The sequence below is a fragment of the Marmota monax genome, unplaced genomic scaffold (genome assembly GCF_021218885.2).
Source record: "Marmota monax isolate L192 unplaced genomic scaffold, Marmota_monax_Labrador192_F-V1.1 WCK01_AAM20220418_F8-fsc00277, whole genome shotgun sequence".
NCBI lineage: Eukaryota > Metazoa > Chordata > Mammalia > Rodentia > Sciuridae > Marmota > Marmota monax.
The window spans coordinates 1,003,191-1,024,262 of NW_026694513.1; the positions used below are offsets into that span (position 1 = coordinate 1,003,191).

Below are 21,072 nucleotides of genomic sequence, written 5' to 3' on the forward strand. Positions count from 1 at the left end.
TCATAGCCTCTTGGGCATCAGAGGGATCTCTGAAGGTCACTAACTTAACCTTTTCCCCACCACTTAATAAGAGGACTTAAAATTTATGGCCCTGCTTACATGCCTCACAATTGGTGGAACCCAAATCCCAGCATGCTCATCTAACACCAGTATTCTTTCCACACTATCTCTCTACCTGCTTGGGATCATCTTGCCTGTGTAGGGAAGAGAAGCTCAAAAACGGTGTCCTTGAGTCCCTTGCTAGGGGTGCAGTGTTCTAAGCTACTACCTTACCACTGGGGAATTCCTCACTGGCCTTGCCAAAGGCCTCTATGGTACTCTACCATTCAAGGAGACTATTGACCTTTACCTCTCTCAGGTGGGCATTGCCCTCTCAGGGAGGCCTAACCTGCACACCCTTTGGAGAGGAGTTATTTCCAGCAAGCTTTAGCTTTTGAACCTTCTCCATGCACCTTAATCCAGCCCAAGGTTCCAACTCTGTAATGGGTAGGGAGGGGATGTGTCCTGTGAGATCCTGACCTGGTCTAGGGACCCGAAGATCTCCCAGGGATTATCCTCACCCTGACCTGAATCTGATATTTCCAAATTTGATTGGTCCCAGTTGAGGGCATTCATCAAACACCTCAGGTACTTGAGTATCTCGGGGCAACATCTATAAACCTCCTAACTTGACTGGCATTTCTAATTCTTTTCAGTAAAATAGAGAAATGTTGGAGTACAATTTGTAACAGTGACCTTCAAGAACAAGCTTAATAGAAAGTTTTAATTGCCAAATACAATAACGCATTTCACCTTGCAGTTTGCCCTTGATTGTTTGTAAACTACTCCAAGTTATAACTCTTTTGTTTCTTCCATAAAACCCCATATTTCACTGAAGTCTGAAAAAAATAGTAAGTACTTTTCTTTCTAAGCACACTGCATTCATTTGGATGGAGATGGGTAGAGGCAGTTCATCCTTGGGAATACAAACCCTGAGGTTGGGCACAACATAGGGCTTTTGTGGCTGTTTTTTTTTTTTTAAACACAAACACATCTTTATTTTTACATATTGAAGTTTCTTTGACATTCAAGCCAAAAATTTATTTGAAGCAATATAAATAGCATGAGAGAGAATGTTTTTTTTTTTTTTTTAAAAAACAGCCTTGAGCATTATGGATTATCTTTATGGCATAAGTATATGCATATAGAACAATTGAACCCAGACAATTAATAAAGCAGGAAAGAAGTATATAATGCCTTTTTAGTTTACTTAAAACATTTTGAATCATCTTAACCACTCATGAGTTTCTAACAGTAGGTTTTGATATATGAACTAAATTAGAGAGGTAATGGATTTGTTCTTTGTCTTAGCTACAATTTGGGAAACATTTATGACCAGAAATGCATTCTGTATTATATACACAAATAAAGAGATCAAGGAAAAGATAGAATATGTAGGAAAACAAAATTAAGGATAGATTTAAAACACAAAATGCACCAAGTGAGAGGTTCATGTATTTGGTCTACTAGTGGGTAAAAGAGGAATACCTGAAATTAAATGGAAATTCTTATATTGATTATAATTCATATTTCTTTTCATTGTCCTACAGTCAAATTTTCACCAGCTGATAATTTGAGTTTATGAATTTTCATACCCAGTTATATCCACTTTGACTTTTCCTGCCATTTAATCATTTCATTTTCAATTAGCATCACTCATCAGAGGTTAGTGAAAGAAAAAAGATATGAGTCATCCCAATTCATTTATTTTGTGGTTTAAAAAAAGTATATATGTGTGTATTGTGGGGAAAGGTACAAGAATTTAGAACAGTTTGAAATATGATGAGGAGGATATTGAAATTTTGTGAGTTTAGTTATCAAAGTTGTCATTAAATTGTTTCCTGTACACTTCATATAAGCATCTTGTTAAGGCAAAATTTCAGGGAATATATAACATTTCTTAAAAGTGAATGTACCCCTGTAGTCAATGTATGTATAAGAACTCAAGATCACAAATTTCATAAAATGGCTCTTGATTGGATAAACTGGATAACTGGATAAACTGGATACCATTACTTAGAAATAACTGGACAGAATGCAAACCAATGAAAACATAGTTGTTCAGTAATATAATAAATGTCAAATCAATATAATATTAATTTGCTATTGAAATTACAAAAGTTGCATTAACAGAAAAGCATCACAAAAATTCATCATTAAAAGTGCATATAACAAAACTATGAGAAAATACAAGTGGATATGCAAGCTATGAAATATGTAAAATGTCTCTGCTGATAAATAGAATAAGGTGGTTTGTAAAAATAAAAGTTATACTGGTTTTTCTAAGATGGTGGATTACTTTCTTTTCCACAATATTCTTTGATATTTTGTGATTATTATACATAGAATTGATGGGAAAGAAATGCAAACCAAAGCTCTTATGTGAGATTATTTTTTTACAGATTAATCGACTAATGTTTACCTTCAACTTATTTCCTTTTAAAATACATTTTTTTTAAAGTCTAAATTTTACAGACTGATGAGTGATGTCTTCTTGCCATTAAAGTTTGCAGTTTGGGGGATATTTTCCCATTAAAAATGTAGATGGGAGAACTCAGCAATGTTCCTCTTTTTTTCCTTGTTTTTCTTAGGCATTGCCATAGGAGTCTTAGTTCGAGAATACAGCAAGCTCTCGAATCTGGAGAAATTCTACTTTGCTTTTCCTGGAGAAATTCTAATGAGGATGCTGAAACTCATCATTTTGCCATTAATTATATCCAGCATGATTACAGGTACCTTGATGTTCTCTGTGATTCTTTAAGGAGTCCAGCAGAATCTATGTTGGCCTTTTCTAATTATGGAAAATTGGAATGCATTAGAGGCATCACACAAATCACGCTCTCATATACACTCCTCACTTGGAAAGTGTATATTTGCTTAGGTGAAAACATTTCCTTGGTGTCAGAGTGGTATGGTTTTGTCATGGTGCACTGTCTCTAATCTTCATTTGTTCAACAAATGATGTCTTGTGAGGGGGATGCTATTTCAAATATATTGTAGATAAAACTCCATCTGGGGCACAGAAGTGGGGAAAAGGCATATTTGGTCCCTGAAATGTCAGCTAGTGTCCTCGGGGAAAATGTGGTTGTCAATTTTGATCATGTTTTCAGTAATTCACTCATTTGTTTCCCAGCTGCAGCTGAGCTCTCTCAGCAGCTGCCTTTAGGGTCCCTCTGTTCCCTACTCCCCGCCTACTTCTGCTCCTCCACAGGACTCAGAATTTGCTACATACCTGTCCTGCAAATTTGCCAGGGGGCCAGCAGCCAAGTACTGTGGAAAAGACCTAAGTATGGGTTTGTACCATACTTTACAAGGCCAGCATTTTTAAACTTGTGACACAGTTGGATCTGAAAATGACTTTTCTCTTATTGGTCATTATATTGTAGGATTTCTTCAAAGAGAAGGAATTCCAAACCATAATTGAATACATAAATAAAGATTATTAAATGGTCTCTTTAGGTTTCTAATAAGCTAAGAACATCAAGGCCATTTACGAACAAAGAGAAGGAATCCTATAATATAATCCTGCAATGTATCTCTTTATCTAGATAGAGACTAACCTGATTGACAAAAATGCCATTTATCTGTAAATGGTATGCTGCTGTATGCATTCCATCACTGCTTGTACCTATCTCAATTCTGGCAATTGAGAAAATGTGGCATGACATTAGTCACTTCTGTTGTCAGCTTCAAAATCAAGGTTTATGTAACCATGCAATTAGGAGACTTGTACGTCCTCTTCTAGAACACTTTTCTCCACTGCCATTGAAAAGATCTGATCTTGTCCAAAACATTGGCCAGGAGGAAGTGAGGAATCTGCTGCATTCAGTAATTGCATTGTTTGAAAAGCTGCCACATTTGACCAATGAACTTCACAAGAGCAAAACTCCAGTCAGATTCGAGTCCCTTGGGAGCTTTGTTCATAAATGGTCTTGGTGTTCTCAGCATATGAGAAACCTAAAGAGAACATTTAATTATCTTTATTTATATATTTAATTATGTTTTGAAATGCCTGAGTTCTTTCAAGCCTCACAGCCTCAGGAACAAATCAGCATATTAGTTGTTTCTCCCACATGATTTTTATTTTCGTATTATTGGAAGCATTTAAATTTGGAAGAATTTTGTATAAATATACAGATTTCTGGCTTTTTCTGGAAAAAAAATTAAGATCTGGATACACCATTCATACACACCAACAGCCATCAAGAGACAGTGGTTCCATTTAATTGAAGGAAATACATTTGAGGATGCCGCAGTCCCCACCATTCCATATTCTCTAACACCCTGTCCACTTCTCTCTTTTATATTTGCTGATTGGTTCCTGTAGGCACTGCAGTTATAACACCTTAGAAATTTTCCCCATATCAAAGATTCTTAATCTTTTTTTTCTTTTTGTACTCTTTCAAGAGCAAAATGAGAATCTTGGATTCTCTCCTTATATGCGTACAATTGTACAATTGTACGCATATAAGATATTTTGCATACTTTTACATATTTTGCACAAGATTCAAAAGCTGCCTGATGAGTGACATCATTTAATTCTTGTTTCTATTGGGAAAGTAAAGAAAGTTAATCCAAAATTAAGCAGCAAACTCAAAACTCATGTAGTAATCCAGGTTCTAGAAGAAAAGGTAAAAATACATGTATGAATATACTAGTTCTATAATGTTGGCTGTTTGAAAATATGGGCTGTTGAGAATCACTTAGTGATATGTATTTCAGGCTGGCTGTTTTGTGTATAGCTCAGCTTTGTAAATAATCTAGGGAAATAAATTATAATTCTCAGTATTTTAGTGACATAGCTCAGCTGTTTTTCAAAGCCATAGCACAGATTCTGGTAGGTTCTATACCTATCCTTTACCAAATCCCAAGTAGCTAGTCAGGAGCTAAAGAGAAAGAAAAACCACTACTCATTCTTTTGAGTAGTGACAATGAAATGGTCAGAGATTCCAGGGATATGAGCAAAAGCAGAATAGGGAAAATGGTTCCACTTTCATGTTTAAAATTGTCAGATTAAAGGAAAAAAGTGGCAGTACTAGTATTGACAATGATGTGGGAAAATTCATACACTTTCATTTCCCATCAAAATTGGAACAAACTTTCTGGAAGGTGGTTTAGAACATGTTCTGATCTTTCCACCTGATAATTCTACTTCATAGGATTTATCATAAAGAAATATACAGAGACATATTCACAGATTTAGGTACAAGAATATTCATGGTAGCATTTTAAAAAATAATGGCAATAAATTATAAGCAATCTAAATATGTGGTATACCCATAAGTTAGGATACTGTGCAACAATTAAAAACCTGCTTGGATACATATTTAGTGACAAGTGGAAATTTTCCTAATACGCGCCCAGTGGAAGGATAAAACAAATTACACAACATGATGTTGTATAAATGCCAGGCTTTTGTAAAATATGTATACATTTTTAAAAGTTGGGTTAAAACCAATAGGTTAACAGTGGTTCAATCTGGATAGTAAGAAAACATGATTCATTGTACTTTCATTACATTTTCAAGGTGAACATGTGTTATTCTGTTTGTCTTGTTTTGTGTTTTCCCCTTTCTTTTGTTTAATGGCAGAAAGTGGGATGAATTCTATTCTGTGCTCCACAGACTTTGCCTCTGGTAATTTCCCTACTCCTCTTCTCTGAGCTCTGCTCCCTGTCCCTGCCAGTTCAGTGCCCCCTTTAGCCTTGTGTGCAGGTCATTCACCCCAGCCCTGCAGCATCATTCCATTTCCCCACCCAGATGATGGCATGGAGAATTCACAGGAAGGGCAGTTTTCACATTGCAAAAGCCTTGGAAAACCCAGCAGGTCACTAGCCTAATTGGTGCATTTATTAAGCCAAAGGAGGATGTTGTGGAAGCTATGCAGATTGAATGCATCCCTCAGGAATACATGAATTAGAGGAATAAATACCGCTAACACTGAGACCCAAGACTAATAATCTGTGCTCCTGAATATTCCTTGCCAAATTAACAGGTTAAAAAAAAAAGGCCATGAAAGCCTTTGGTGACATAAAAATGCTTATTACTTTATAGCTGTTTTTTTTAATAGGATGATAGTCTTTTAAAATAGGATGATAGTTTTTAAATAGGATAATTTATAAGAAGATGATGTTAAGAAACTATCTTAATCAGGTAAATTTGAATATAGGCTTGATATTAGATGATATCAAAGATTTCTGATCATTTTGTTAGAGATGATAATGGCATAGAGTTAATTAAGGAAAATGTTCTTTTTTAAAAAATGCATGTGGAATTATGTGGGGATGAAATAACATAATGTCTCATATTTGCTTTAAAATAGAAAAATGTAAAAGAGAAGGCACACTCAATATAATCTTAAGGCATTTTCAGAGACAGACAGACAGTGGGGGCACTAACAGAATCTTCTCCATGACTTACATTCTAAAAAAACCCCACCTTTCTGCCATGGTGAGGATGATCTGTGCTTGGGCCCTTTTAACATTTAGGTTTCTAAGCTGTTTTTACGTCAAACCACCAGCAAAACAAAAAGAGGAGATGGCTTGTAGATACGCCTGAGTACTGTGACTCTGGAAGAATACTGGCTCAGGTCTTAGTAGCCAGTGAGTTTCAATTTAAGTCATAGTATCCTAATTATTCCATTTTGGGGGGGGGCAGGGGAGGGGTGGGTACTGGGGATTTAACTCAGGGACACTCAACCACTGAGCCACATCCCCAGCCCTATTTTGTATTTTATTTAGAACCAGAGTCTCACTGAATTACTTAGTGTCTTTTGCTGAGGCTGGCTTTGAACTCAGGATCCTCTTGCCTCCTGAGCTGCAGGGATTAAAGGTATGTGCTACTGTGCCAGTGCCTGGCATAGTACCCCTTTCTGATGACCAGAGCCCCTTGTGACCAGCACAGAAACAGAAGAGCCCCTCCAGTCCCACTCCAAGATTCCCCTGCATATGCCCCTGCTCTTAGCCATACTTTTCCATTCATACTGCCTGGGCCGGAAGTGCTCCAGGGCACTACCGCGCCCCCTGGTGTCTGCTGTGGTTGTCACACCTCTCTGTTCATTCTTAAAAAGGAGCAACTGCTTAATTCTCCATGGTGTGGGTAAGGGCAGACTGTTACATAGACCAGAGAATTACTAAAGGTTTTGGGGTGACCAAAAGCAGATGAAAAACAAATGGAGACATCCAACTGCTTCCTAAACGGGATCTTCCAAAGGTCCTAGAGTTCCTTAACAGGGATACCCCTCTGTTTAGTTGCCAACGTGCTTCCAGGAAGCTGGTGCAGTTTATGTCTCCAGCCAAGCATTGCTGCACCCCAGGCCCCAGCACCTAACACCAGGTTCTAAGAAGGAAGAGTTTCACTACAACATAGGCCTTCCTGTCCTGACCCAAATGCAATTATTTCCTCTAAAGCTTGCCATTGTGGAATACCTACTCCAGAGAAAAACTTGCAGGCCCAAGGGGTAGGTCTTACCTTATGGGCTCCATCAGGGAACATAGGTAGAATTGGCACACTAGTTGTACCTTTTGGGTTATTGCCTTCCCATCCAGCCCATAGAATTTGGAGTCTGCCCAGGTCAGGATGAGCTAAGTCCATGCTGGTTCCTGTGGACATTTCCTCCTGCAAAGAAGAGAAGCTCATTCCTAACCATTCTTGTGACATCTCAGTCTGGATTTCCTGCAAATGCCTACTCAGACTCAAGAAGGAGCTCAGTGTATTCCAAGTTCATACCAAGCCAAGAAAACTCTCTCCTTTCCCCACACTCCCCTCTCAGGCCACTTTTTGTGGATCCTAGGACAGATTCTACTTCCTGGGCAAATCACATTTAGATATCAGAAGAAACCATTTACCTTCCATGTATCAAGGACTTCACAGTCCCCAAAAGAACATTAATTGGGTGATTGAATTTACATTTGTGGGGAACCTCTTCAAAGATAAAGTTAAGGACTGGGATTGTAGCTCAGTGGTGGAGTGCTTTTAGCACCACATAAAAATAAATAAATTTGGGGTTGGGGATGTGGCTCAAGTGGTAGCACGCTCACCTGGCATGCACGCGGCCCAGGTTCGATCCTCAGCACCACATACAAACAAAGATGCTGTGTCCGCCAAAAACTAAAAAACTAAATATTAAAATTCTCTCTCTCTCTCTCTCTCTCTCTCTCAAAAATAAATAAATAAATTTTAAAAATAAAAGTATTGTGTCCATCTACAACTAACAACAACAACAACAAAAGATAAAGTTAAGGCCTAACCCTCAGAAGATTAAAAAAATAAAAATACTACAGGCTTTTAAATGCTAGTTACTTCAGCTTCTATATCAGGATCTCAAAGTTTTTAGGTCTTGACCTTAACCTTAAGGGCAAAAGTTTTCCACTACTTTCTAGCCAAAGGAAAAAAATGTTTAAAGCTTTATAAAAGCTTAGACCTAAAGAGTATTTATTCAGTAACAAATGTAGAATACATATGTGAGTGGTTACCTTTCAAACAGAGGTCACTAAAGTTTCTCCATAAGGAGCCAAACAGTAAATGTTTTAGGCTTTTGAGGCCATTCATTTTCTGTCCAGTTTCCTAACTCTGGTTACCATGGGAAAACAGCCACTGACAATATGTAGATGATGTTGACTGGCTGGGTGCCAGTAAAACATTTATTTACCAAAACATGAGACCCCTGATGCAGATGAAAGACAAGACTGGATCCTGATTCTCTAAAAACAATCTAATTGAGATTAAATCCATGTGGCAAAATAAACCACAACACTGAACATGAGTATAAATGCCCTGGAGAGATACAAAGAAATAAAGAGGATGGAGAAGAATAAAATGAAATGGGCCAGAGATTTTGAAGACCCTTATTTTAAAATTCAGGCTTTGCAAGAGATGACACACTTGGATTGTTTGGGCTGGGAAAGGCATTGGTTGAGGCTGTGTATTCATTTACTCAAAGGCAGCTGTGTACCTGGAAATGATCCCACATCTGCCAGTGGAAAGAACCATGCCATGTGCCTCCCTGAGACAGGGTTCAGTTTTATTCAAAAAACATTTATTAATACCAACTGTATGAAAACTAACAGAAAACCACCTATAAGAGGGTGAAGTCCTATCAATCATCTGGTCATGGACCACAGTCTTCCAATAGCCAGGTACAGGAATCTTCTTGTTGGCAAGAAGACACCAGAGTTGCACATATCACGTGGCTATACAACTTGCTGTTAATTATAAGCCACTGCTTGTAAACATAGGTATCTAGGAGCTGTAATGCCAACTTCAGCTGTGGAAGTTGCACTCTTTCTTGAAACTGTGATGGTCTGTTATATAGTTCAGTTTTAATGAAAATTACCACTTCAAGGTTCTTTATAAAACTCCACCCTGGGGAAGGTTGTGGCCTAATACTGCAACACCTGGAATTAGTTGTCTCTTCCTGCCTTCCAAGTGCCCCCTGGCCCTATCCCCAGCCTTATGTGGAAACCAGGAAAATAAGGTAAGTTAAGCAGCTTTTTTCACATGAGTTAAACCTTTCCCTAAGATCATCAATATATGTGTTGAATAAGAACACACTTATTAAATCCAAGGGACTTATATTAATTTGATGTCTATAATGCTCCCCCCCCAAGCCAAAAGGAACACAAAGTATAAAAGAAGTAAAGTTTCCTTAATGGATGTGCCATTTGTCCAGTAATAACATGAAAAGTGGCAGGGGATAAACATGCCCTGCTTCAGTCTCTCCCTGAGACTGTGAAGCCCAAGAATCAACCATGAATGAGCTTTCTTATGCCTAAACTGCTACTTGACTAGTTTGCAGCCCTGTTTTTACTATAAGATAACCCAGTTGTGTTTCTTTAAAAAGGAGAGAGAAACCCAGCAGGGGTTTTAATGATCCTCCAGTGTGTTGAGTGCATAGACCTAGGAGACTTCATTCATTCATTCCATCTTCAATGAGCCAGGCTGTATGCTAGGCATGAAAGACATCAAGTTAAATCCTATCCTAGCAAGAAAGAGAGACTGTATTACAATGCTATGTGGTAAGTGCTGTGTGGGAATGAGAGCAGTGGAAGGAACAGAGAGGTGGGATTTTGAAGGAAAGATAGGAATCAAGAGAAAGGAAAAAGGATATTCCAGAAAGAAGAGAATGGCTGAATGCATAGCATCTGGGAAAGCAGTGAGATTTAATTGATGTACTAGAAACACAGGGAGGAGGAATGGGATAGAAGAGTGAGCATGTGCTTCAGTGGCTTTGTGTGGACTTGAGCCTATAGGCACAGGAAAGTTATAGCAGTGACTGCCACTTGTGCCATTTTCTACAAAGGGACACCCTGAATAAGCTTCAGGTGGGGAAGTGTCCATCATAGAGGGGCAGGAGAGTCTAGTGGTTAAGAGTACAAACCCACACTACCTGGGTTTGAATCCTGATTGTGCCATTTACCAGCCTGGAAACCATGCTTCTTGACACATGTTTTGAACATCAAATGTGGACAGTGGCTATAAAGTGACCTTGCTTGATTCTGCCCAAGAACTGGTTTATTTTGTTTACTTCAAAGAATTGTCTAGGGTGATGATATCACCTATTTTAAGGAAGTTCTTTATATTAATGTCTCTAAGAAATAGAGATATATAGGTGAAGTGTGCACAGAAATATGTTTTGCATACTCCCCTCTGCCTTTTCTCTTGCCTTTTAACCTCCCAGGGGTATTAATCCAGGCTGTCAGATTTCCCTGTGCCCTGGACTAACAAAGTGAGATCATATCCAGCCTTGTTTTCTCCAGGGAATTAAAAAAAATTTTTTTCATAGTTCAAAAATCATGAACTTGTTTGTTGACTCCTTGTAACAACCCTGTGAAGTAGTGGAGTAGGTGGGGTCCTATCTGCATCTTTAAGGATAAGGAAACGAGGTTGGAGAGGGATTAAGCCACTTTTCTAAGATCACACAGATCATAAGGGCAACACCTGGGCCTGATGAATTCCACACTGGAACATTCTCTGCTGCCCAGCGGCCAGAGCCTGGGAGATAAATCTGAGATAGGCAACGATATATATGTAACCACATTATTTATTCAATCAACATGTCTATTGTGCTGGGCACCAGGTATATGTTGGTGGACAAGGAGATATCTAGGTTTCCTGACTTCATGGAGCTTACCATCTAGTGAGAAATACAGATGTTAAATAATGAGCTCACTGATGAAAAATTATGAAACATGATATGCACAGGACTCCAAGCAAGAAAATCAGGGTGTGCAGTCAGAGAAGTACCTTAAGAAAAGATCTTAAAAGTCAAATGAAGAGTGGAGTACAGCAACTCAGGCAGAGGAAAGAGCCTGTGCAGAGGCCTGGAGGTGGGAAGGGCATGGATTGCTCTAGAAGAGGGATGGGAAGTGATGAGGTGGGCAGTTGGCACATGTTGGGACTGGAAAGGCAGATAGGTTCTAATTTGTTGGGTGAGAATTTTCTCTTTTATCTTCGGTGCCATTGGAGGTTTATACCAGAGTATAAAATGACTTCAGAAGATCTCTTTAGTTATTATATAGTGAAGGAATGAAAGAGGGGGGGGGGGATAAGTTCGTGTTTGTTGTGCCTTTCATTGCTCAGTGACATGCATCATATTGATCATTCATTCTGTAATATTGGGGACTGCTTGCCTAGCACTAGTCTATGCACTGTCCCAGGCATGATATAGACACTAATTCTAATCCTCATGACAGCTGTGCAAGCAGAGGTTGTTCACTTTGCTCCTCACCATCACCCTTAAAGAGGTGTAGGCATTTAAAACCTCCACTGTGTCAATGAGGAAACTGAGTCTGGGAGGAGAAGGCTGGGATTTGAGCCCAATCTGTCCCAGCAGAGCCCATGCTTGTTTCTCTCTATGCAGGTGGACTCCCCTGGAGATAGATAGGAGTCGTCCACATAGCAGGCTCTAACTCCTATGCAACTCTGAGATTCTTGAATGTTGTGTCCATTCAGAATTGTGAAGCACCATCAAATGTCAGACTAAAAAGTTTCCCAATGACAAAGTTAATTTTGATAACTTAACTGCAAGATGGATAGGGAATGTCATGAAAACTTTGTTCTCCTGTGGGAGGCAGCTTCATCAGAGGGCTTTCTGACGAGTCTTTTGCTCTTGGATGTTTATTTTTAAAACCTGCTATTGTTTGGCCCAGGCACTGCTTCCTTTGCAGTGTTTTTATAAAAAGTTCAGATGATTACTGCTTTGGCCAAGAGCCAACATCCCAGCTCTTCAGAGCCTCCTCCTGGGGTAAAGAAAGCAAATGTTCTTTCCTAAAATAAAGCACTAGCAGGTACCCCCGACTTCCAAGGACAACCATGGATCTTATCCCTGTTTCTAGGCCATAGCCCAACTCAGAACTGTCCTGGTTCAAAGGATGATCCTGGCCTTATTGGTAACTGGAGTCCTGTGCATTTTTTTTTTCTGTCTAATTCAGGTGCTCCATCAAGTCTCACCTGATTCTCAGAAAGTCCACAGTACCTATTCTGTACACCAGGGCTTCACAATATATCTGGTTCTTAAACTAGATGAGAAAATCCCGTTTTTAAAATTTCTAATCTGTCACAGATCAGCAGCCTTTATAAACTATAATAAAAACAATTTACCAGAAAAATGATACAAAAAAGACACATAAAACTCTAGCCTTATTTTTTTATTATTGCAGTCAACAGGATCATTACTGTAAATGCTTTTCAACACTTGTGTTAATGTCTGTGCAGATCCTCTTGCTCCTGCTTTGTGATGGATGAACACACAGTCTACTATCATTTGTCAGTTCCAGTGGAACAGCCATTAGCTCCCAGGAGGAAGGAGTTTCTGGAACTATAAATCGAGGAGGTCCCCTAGATTTCTCCAGGCACCAGGCCTGAGAGCAGGAAAGCCAGGTGGATGTTGAGAGTAAAACCCAGCATAAGGCAGGGCCACGTTTCAGCCATGTGGACATGCTGTCCTACCTATCTCTGCTAAGGGATGGAGAGGCACCACCTTCAGAGTCTGAGCCCTGGATTATAGTGCCATGTGCATGGCAAATATTCACTAAGCTTGACCACTAGTTCCCAGTGTGGCAATATCACCCTAAAGGCAGCAAAAGCTGATTTGAGGTGAGCAGCAGCGGCAGGGGAGGGGAGGGATTTTATTCTATGTAAAAAGCAAATGTAGTCATTTAGTACATAAACACATAATTTGTGGTACTAAAATTTCATGAAGGTGGTTATTAAGGGGAAAATGTCTAAAAGACTTTGTGGGAGGGAGATGAACCATAATAAAGAAAAACAAGTTGAGAGACACAAAGATGTTAAACATGTTTTCACCTAGAAGCTTTTGGCAAGTGTTTTTCTTGGCTACCCTGAGAACCCAACCTAACCACTATGTACAAGTGATTCTAAGGAGGCTACCTGCTGAGTTCTACTTTTCTGACACACAAATAGACTTTTAGAATGGACTCAGTTGATAAAAGGAAGATGACCTATAAAAAGTGTAGCTCTCCCCACCATGTGGAAAGTTTGACATGAAAACATTCATAAAGTACTTTATTGAATGTTCTGGAGACCCAGAGAAGAATAAGCATCAGGCTTTGGAGCAATATGGCACCATGTGCCCAGAGATTGTGCCTTATCTCTTCCTCTCCCTGCCCCTATGTTGGCAAGGTCAGGAGGCTTCACCAGTTTTCATAATGGAGTTAAACTTGAGCTGTTCATTCAGTATTGTTGAGCACCCACTAAATGCTGAACACTCCAGTAAGGTCTAAAGATTGAGCTGTCTAATGTGATAACTATTAGTTGTATGTGGCTATTTAAGTTGAAATTAATTTAAATTAAAATTGAAATACAATTCCTCAGGCATAGTAGCCACTTTTCAATTGCTCACTAGCCTTATGTAGTATGTGGCTACTTCAATGGATGGCACAAATACAGAGCATCTCCACATCCCAGGAAGTAACACTGGATAGCACCAGTCTAGAATTTTGCAGCACATGAATGAAACCACAGTGGCATAGTGGTTAAGAATATGGTCTTCGGGGTCAAACCAGGACTGGGATCCCAGCTTCACCACTGACCTCCTCAGCTTTATATTCATGGTGATTGCTTAGCCTTTCTCAGCCACAACTTTCTCCTCTGTAAAGAGGATAATAATAATGCCTGTCTCTTAGGATTACAATGTGAATTAAAGGACTTGACTGAGTAATATGCAGTCCGTATAGTGGCTTCTGCCATCATTATTATCATTTTTGTTATAATTATCATCATCATCATCATCACCATCATTGTTGGCAGGTGGGGTGTTCAGACCATGCAGACCGACATTCATAGTTATTAAGTTCTGTAATGTTCTATTATATAGGGTTTCAAAGGCTAGGCTGTTTTCCTTGTATATGTCCCTTCCCTCTACAGTGCTAGTCACCATATCCCCAAGAATGCATTATAAATCATCCAAGAGTCTGGATTTGGCGTGCTGCTCTGGCCCACAACCAATACTGATGACTAGAGAAGTAGAAGTGTAACTGTAAGAGTGTAGAAAAGTACAGAGTTTTCTGCTATATCCAGGAATACTGGAGGCATGAGATAGATGAGAGGAATGGGAAGTCAAGTCCTTACTAACAGTGACTACAAGATAGTTGCCGTGCTCCTGCTGAGAGGAGCTGATTGACTGCTCCAGGAGGTATTTGCCTAGATATTTCCACCAAGAAGCTTATTATTCTGAAGGCTTTTATTGCCAGCTGAGTCCTGACGTACAATCGGAAGCACCAGCCCATGGCCAAATCATTAAGACAAATTAAGACATATTAACATATGCTGGGAACAATTACCCACATAGATTTAATTTGTTTCACTGCTGGAATAAAGTCCTGAGAGGGTACCAAATACATACCAGGGAACCGTTCCATAACTACCCTGTGAATCTGTCACTTATTGGCCCTTTAGGGGCTGGTACATGCTTAAATTGGACATCTACCAAAGAAGGACAGTATATCTGAAAATACATCCTACATGAAGTCGGGATTACAGGTGCTTCTGTAGTTTACATAGGATTGTGTTAAAGTGGTGAGTTTCTTGTTTCTTTTTAACCTGCCCTTATTTTTGTAAATAATTATAATTGTCAAAATAATAGACTGAGCTCTAAAATGAAATAGGCACATTTTATAATCGTACAGTATTAAAAAAAATCATAAAATAACAAACATATTTACATTATTGTTTGCTATTTATTAGAGAGATCTAAATTAAAAATGAGATTGTTGGTTCTTTTGTGAATTGTGGCCTTCAGCTTATTATTGTTGTTCTTTGCATAAGTGTTATTTTTCAATGCCTTACTGTCAGGAAAGAAGTTCCCCTCAGCACACCAAATTCCATTTTTCCCAAACAAGGAGAATAGACTCTATCATCAAGGATATTCTAGGATGTGACTCTTTAACATGCCTGTCATTTGTGATTGCACAACCTTGTCCTGGAGGTTGCTGAATGGCCCTTTAACAACTTCCTGGGTAACTGCTAAAGAGGCCAGGGCTCCCTCTCTCAAAATATTAACTTCCAGAAGAGTAATCAAACCCAAGGAATAGGGTGTGTAAAGGGAGAAATGACTTAGATCTGTCATCATAACGGTGATACTGTCCTTGCAGATTTTTCCTAACTGTCACGTATGTACCATTACATGTGAGGAGCATAATCCCCCAGTCACTTAAAAGAAAGGGTAAGCCTTTTATAGTGGGAGGGGAAACCATAAAAGCTGCCTGAGCATCCTGTTAGCCATACAGGTTTACTACCTTTCCCTGGGGATTGCCTTGTGACAACCTCTTCTTTTTTCCTGTTACCCTGTACTTAGGGCTTTGCAAACAGTTATAGGAAAACTCATAAGTGTTGAAAATGCAAAATAATTTTCTATGATGATAATTTGACTCAAAAACGTGATCTTCATTTTAGAACTTATGTAGGTTAAAGTCTGAAATCTTAAATGACAGCTTGCTTTGGTTGTTTCTCAATTTTTCCCATCCCCCTCATAGAAGTCCATTTAGAGAGCATCATTTGACCTCATTTATACAAGCATTTTTATTTATTTATTTTTATGTGGTGCTGAGGATTGAACCCAGTGCCTCACAGATGCTAGGCAAGTGCTCTACTACTAAGCCACAACTCCAGCGATACAAGCATTTTTGATGGAGGGCAAAGGTTTCTAGCAAGCAGAGATATATACCTTCCACCTCTAATATAGCTGTCCTTGGCATTCCAGAAACTCCCCTTAAATTTAGGCAACACTCCTCTTGGTATCCCAAGACTATTTGAAACTGGATCCAATGATGTGGCCATAAGTCTCTTAAATCACCTGTGCCTTTGGAAACAGAACCTGTGCCTTTTTCAAACAGAAATTTTAAGGCATCTCATAAAGTTGCTCAACTAGCAGCAATTTGAAAATCATGAAAAGAGGAAGGAAATATGTTAGGAAAAGGATGGATAATGAAATTACCAAGAATTATTATTGAATCAGGATCTGAGACAGTCTAAAGATCTAGCAATAAGTGAATGATGATTTAGTACATTAGGATCCAGGGAGATTATGTAGCCATTAAGATTATCAGTAGGGTAAGTTTGTAACAATGAGAGAGAATGCTTATAATACAAAATTAAGAAGACAGTGGGTTAAAAATATCAAGGAAAAAAATATTGGAGAAAAATTCACTGGCTTATTAACTGTGGTTGGGTTAGATAAAGTCTTTTAATTTCATCTTTATTTTTGTTCTAGTTAATTGTAATGATTATGCATTCCTTTTATAATCACACATAAATGTTACTTTTTCACTTGACTGAGCTTCCTGACAGAAAAGACAGACAGGAAAATAATCATGACACCCATGATTCTTATTAAGCGATAAAGAGTACTGTCTCAGTTCTTCAAGATAAATTGTTACCTTAGTATGGAATTCCAGGAAAGTTTTATCAGTTTATCATAAAGGATATTGAGTGACATAATATGCAAATCCTGGTAAGGTTCTTAGAGCACTTGCAGAAGAGATACTCCTTGTAATTGCTTCATAACTGCCCTTAAGAACAACAGAGACCAAAGCTGTTAGCCTGCCCAGGGTCTCTATTTCTTAATTTTTAGCTTGGGAATTTTTAAGTGCTTCTTTTGCCCATTGTGTCTTATCCAAACTGACTGTGTGAGATGGGCCTCTCAGCTCCTCATTTCACACCCTAAGAATTGAATCACCAATCCTGGAATTCTGTCTTTTTTGGGGCGTGGGGGGTGTTACTGGGGATTGAACTCAGGGGCACTCAACCACTGAGCCACATGGCCAGCCCTATTTTGTAATTTATTTAGAGACAGGGTCTCACTGAGTTGTTTAGTGCCTCACCTTTTGCTGAGGCTGTCTTTGAACTCATGATCCTTCTGTCTCAGCCTCCGGAGTTGCTGGGATTATAGGCCCAGCTGGAATTCTGTCTTTTAAAAATGAGTGAATTTGACCTTTCCCTCCTCTCCTTCCAGGTGTTGCTGCACTGGACTCCAGTGTATCTGGAAAAATTGGACTGCGTGCTGTAGTATATTATTTCTGTACCACCATCATTGCTGTAATTCTAGGTAATGTTTATTTCTGAATCCTTATTCCCCTATACAATTGTGACTTTTCATCCAAAAAGTAGTTGGAGTGTTAAAAATGAAGATTATTTTAAATCAGAAAGTAATATATCAAACTGCCCTGGAACTTTTTGCTTTGAAGTCTACATTGCACCTGTTATGTGAAGGCAATGCAATGCTGACATAATTTTAGACATGGTACTGCTTATTAGAGTCTCTACTAAGAAAAAGGAAGTGGATGACAGTTCCATACCTTATCAGGGTCATTGGTTGAAGAAAGTGAAGCCAAGAGCTTATGTAATCTTAAACTGGATAATTAATCTATAATAGTGGTACTGAGTATAATGATACATATTTCCAGAAAGGTAGGATTTCAGTGCATTTCACATTTTACCAAATGCTAACAGCTAACAGTATTGCTAAGTATAAATCCCACTTGTACAAGGGAGAAAGAGAAAGTTTTAATAAAGGAAGAGCTATTCTTATAGCTTCAAGATCTTTTGTGACCTAGCATGACATTTTAAGAAGGGTGCCCAGAGTGGGAAGAAAGGAAGGAAATGTTCTCAGATGTTGCAGCCAGCCTGATCCTTACAGCCTTGATTCAGTGAATGGGTAAGAGGTGGGATATGGGGAAGTTTTAGTGGTATTAGGCTGAGGGTCTTAGGAGGGCCTGAGCCCAGCCCTAAACCAAAGCTGTATCTCTTTAAGGGGATCCAGCACAAAGAAAAAATAGCAGAAAAAAAGCAAGATATTGCCTTATAATTAACTGGGTATATATCCCTTCTGCAGCCCTGACAGGGGAAAGTGGGCCATAAAGAAAAGATCCACAGCCCTCTTACTGCCCAGCGACTGGTCCTACAAGCAAAACTGACCCATTCTACACTCCAAAGTCCCGTTAGTACTTCCTCCTCTTGGGAAAGGAGCAAGAAAGGCATGGAAATATCTTTTCTTCCTCTCTGTCTTTTAGTCAAACATCCCTCAATGCCTTGGTCTCTTCTACAACCTCCCATTTCTGCTAGACACTTTGAGAGACAGAAACCCATTATTTCCAGAGATCACAATGGTGCTTTTAGATGACCTAGCATGCAGACAGGTCTTCCTTACAGCATGAAGCACCTTCCCTCCCTGCAGTTCCTGTCTATCTATTCTCCATTCCACCCCTGAATGACACTCACCCACAATACAGCATTCTAGTTCTTCCAAGGCCTTTGGTAAAGAAGGTAGACAAGACAAAGCTTGTTCTGTATGACCTGCAGAATGACGAGTGTCTGTGGGCTAAATTACAAAAGATATCAACAGGTTCCCTGGGCCAGGAAATGAAGTACCTTCACCCGCACACCTGCCTAGGTTGATCTCATGAATTGAAGAAAAGAAAAGAATTCTCATCAATAGGTATTTCCAGAAGCAATTCTTAGATGCTTAAAGGGGGGGGGAGGGCGCAGAATTCCTTCTGCTTATGAATTTCAATGGGGAAGTAATTAAGGAAGCCACGAATGTCTCAGCATTTGGTTAATTTCAGGTCTCCTCATTACAGTGTTAGAAGAATGCACCAGGATGCCAAATGTTCTGGAAGATTCTTTATTTTTTATTTTCACATTTTTGGTACCAGGGATTAAACCCAGGGGCACTTAACCACTGAGCTACATCCCCAGCCCTTTTTATTTTTTATTTTGACACAGGGTCTGACTTAAGTTGCTTTGGGGCTTGTTAAGTTCCTGAGGCAGGCTTTGAACTTGTGATCCTCCTGCCTCTGCTTCTCAAGTTACAGGAATTACAGGCGTATGCCACCACACATGGCCCGGAAGTTTCTTAATGCATTGTGGATACTGTCCTTGATCATAGGTATTGTGCTGGTGGTGAGCATCAAGCCTGGTGTCACCCAGAAGGTGTCTGAAATCGACAGGATGGGGAGCACCCCGGAAGTCAGCACAGTAGATGCCATGTTAGACCTGATCAGGTGAGAGTCTTAGCTTCCTGGTTGTGCCAGCTGTGTAGTTACAGGAGGCCAAGGCCATGTGCATGCTTTAATGCTCTTCTATCTTGACATTTTTAGTAATTTTTAAAATTATTATGCATCTTCATTTTACCTTGGACCCCACAAATTACATGGCAAGTAATTACTGCTTGCTGGTCATGGTTCCAAGAGGATTAGAAGCAACAGTGTCCTCTGTAATGATTTAGGATGGACAGAGATGCAGAAAGTATCTTTATTGTATAAAGATGTCGGACTGGGTTGTATGTTCAGTCCGTAGCACTCTTGGAGATACACATTGTTTTTAATTGTAGGGAGAAAACCTCACACTTGGAAAAATACATTTTTTTAACTGTACAGGAAAAATCCTCTTATCTAAAACAGAGCCAGAAATAGGTTTGTCGATTTAAAGTAGCAATTAAATCAGAGATTCACAAAAGGTGTTCTAGGAGAGCTGGGTGTGACACTGTGATAAAAGTATTTGTCTAGCATGCACAAGGCCATGGGTTCAATCCCCAGCAACACCCCCCCCCCCACACACACACACAAAAAAAAAAAAGTTATAGGAGCTGTATTACATATTTTTTCCTACCTAAAAGTTAAAAGCATTTATTCACCAATTTTTTTGATGTAGGGTCACAGTCTTTGTTTCAATGTATCACTTCATTGTATTTTCATAATTTCTGTTGCGTATGGTGCCCTTATAAATGCATCTTTTACAATTTCCAGGTTGAGTTTCTATAGAGTGAAGCAACCCAAACCCTTCAAAATTGCAAAGAAAGTCAAGTGCCAAATCATTCCACTTTTTCTTTTTATTTAAGTTGTCTCCTCATATCAAATTTAATAGTGAAAATTTTAGTCATTGGCCTCTATTGAGATTCCAGGCATTCAGCTTGGTTTTTAATAGAAACCACACTGTCTTTTTCACAGCCATATTTCAATGCTTTAACATTTAATTCAATAATTACAATAATATTTGCAATTGGCATAAAGAATTTGGGAACAGATTATTAGTAGAAATATTGTCGCATGTATGAAAACTGAAATGTGCAGAAAATTAAAGAATTGTCTCTCAACTACAAGTATCTACCTGCCAGCTTTTCACTGGGCTCCTCAACTGTTGTTACTCAGTGAACTGGTTAAGTGACATTTGATTAGGAGAACATTCTATACTCAGTTAAGGCTCGGCAAACAAGAAAGAAATCTTATTACAAGGAAGTGTTTTTCAAAAGAGAGGCCAGAGGAGAAATCAGAGTACTCATTCTATCTTACACTCATTTTTTATCAATGTATTTGAGTATGATAAAAAAAAAAAAAACACTTTTTTGCCATCCTATAATACTGCTTTTCATGTCTCCAACAGGAATATGTTCCCTGAGAACCTTGTCCAAGCCTGTTTTCAGCAGGTAATATTAATGACTTTTACCCTTGAGTTTCTCTCTTCTTTCCATTACCAGTTAAGATATTTTTTTTTCCTTCTATGATCCAAGAAATGGAAGTAAT

At 38.9% G+C, this 21,072-nt stretch overlaps 1 protein-coding gene across 2 annotated transcripts in view; it reads left to right on the forward strand.

Annotated features, from left to right (window-relative positions):
• Slc1a1 (solute carrier family 1 member 1) overlaps positions 1 to 21,072 on the forward strand; it is a 79,316-nt gene that overhangs the window by 40,333 nt on the left and 17,911 nt on the right. For both annotated transcript variants that reach the window (XM_046420172.2, XM_046420171.2), the window contains exons 2-5: positions 2,631 to 2,771; positions 17,508 to 17,600; positions 19,440 to 19,554; positions 20,933 to 20,975. In XM_046420172.2, coding sequence (XP_046276128.1) covers positions 2,631 to 2,771; positions 17,508 to 17,600; positions 19,440 to 19,554; positions 20,933 to 20,975 — 392 coding nt within the window. The remainder of the gene's footprint in view (positions 1 to 2,630; positions 2,772 to 17,507; positions 17,601 to 19,439; positions 19,555 to 20,932; positions 20,976 to 21,072) is intronic.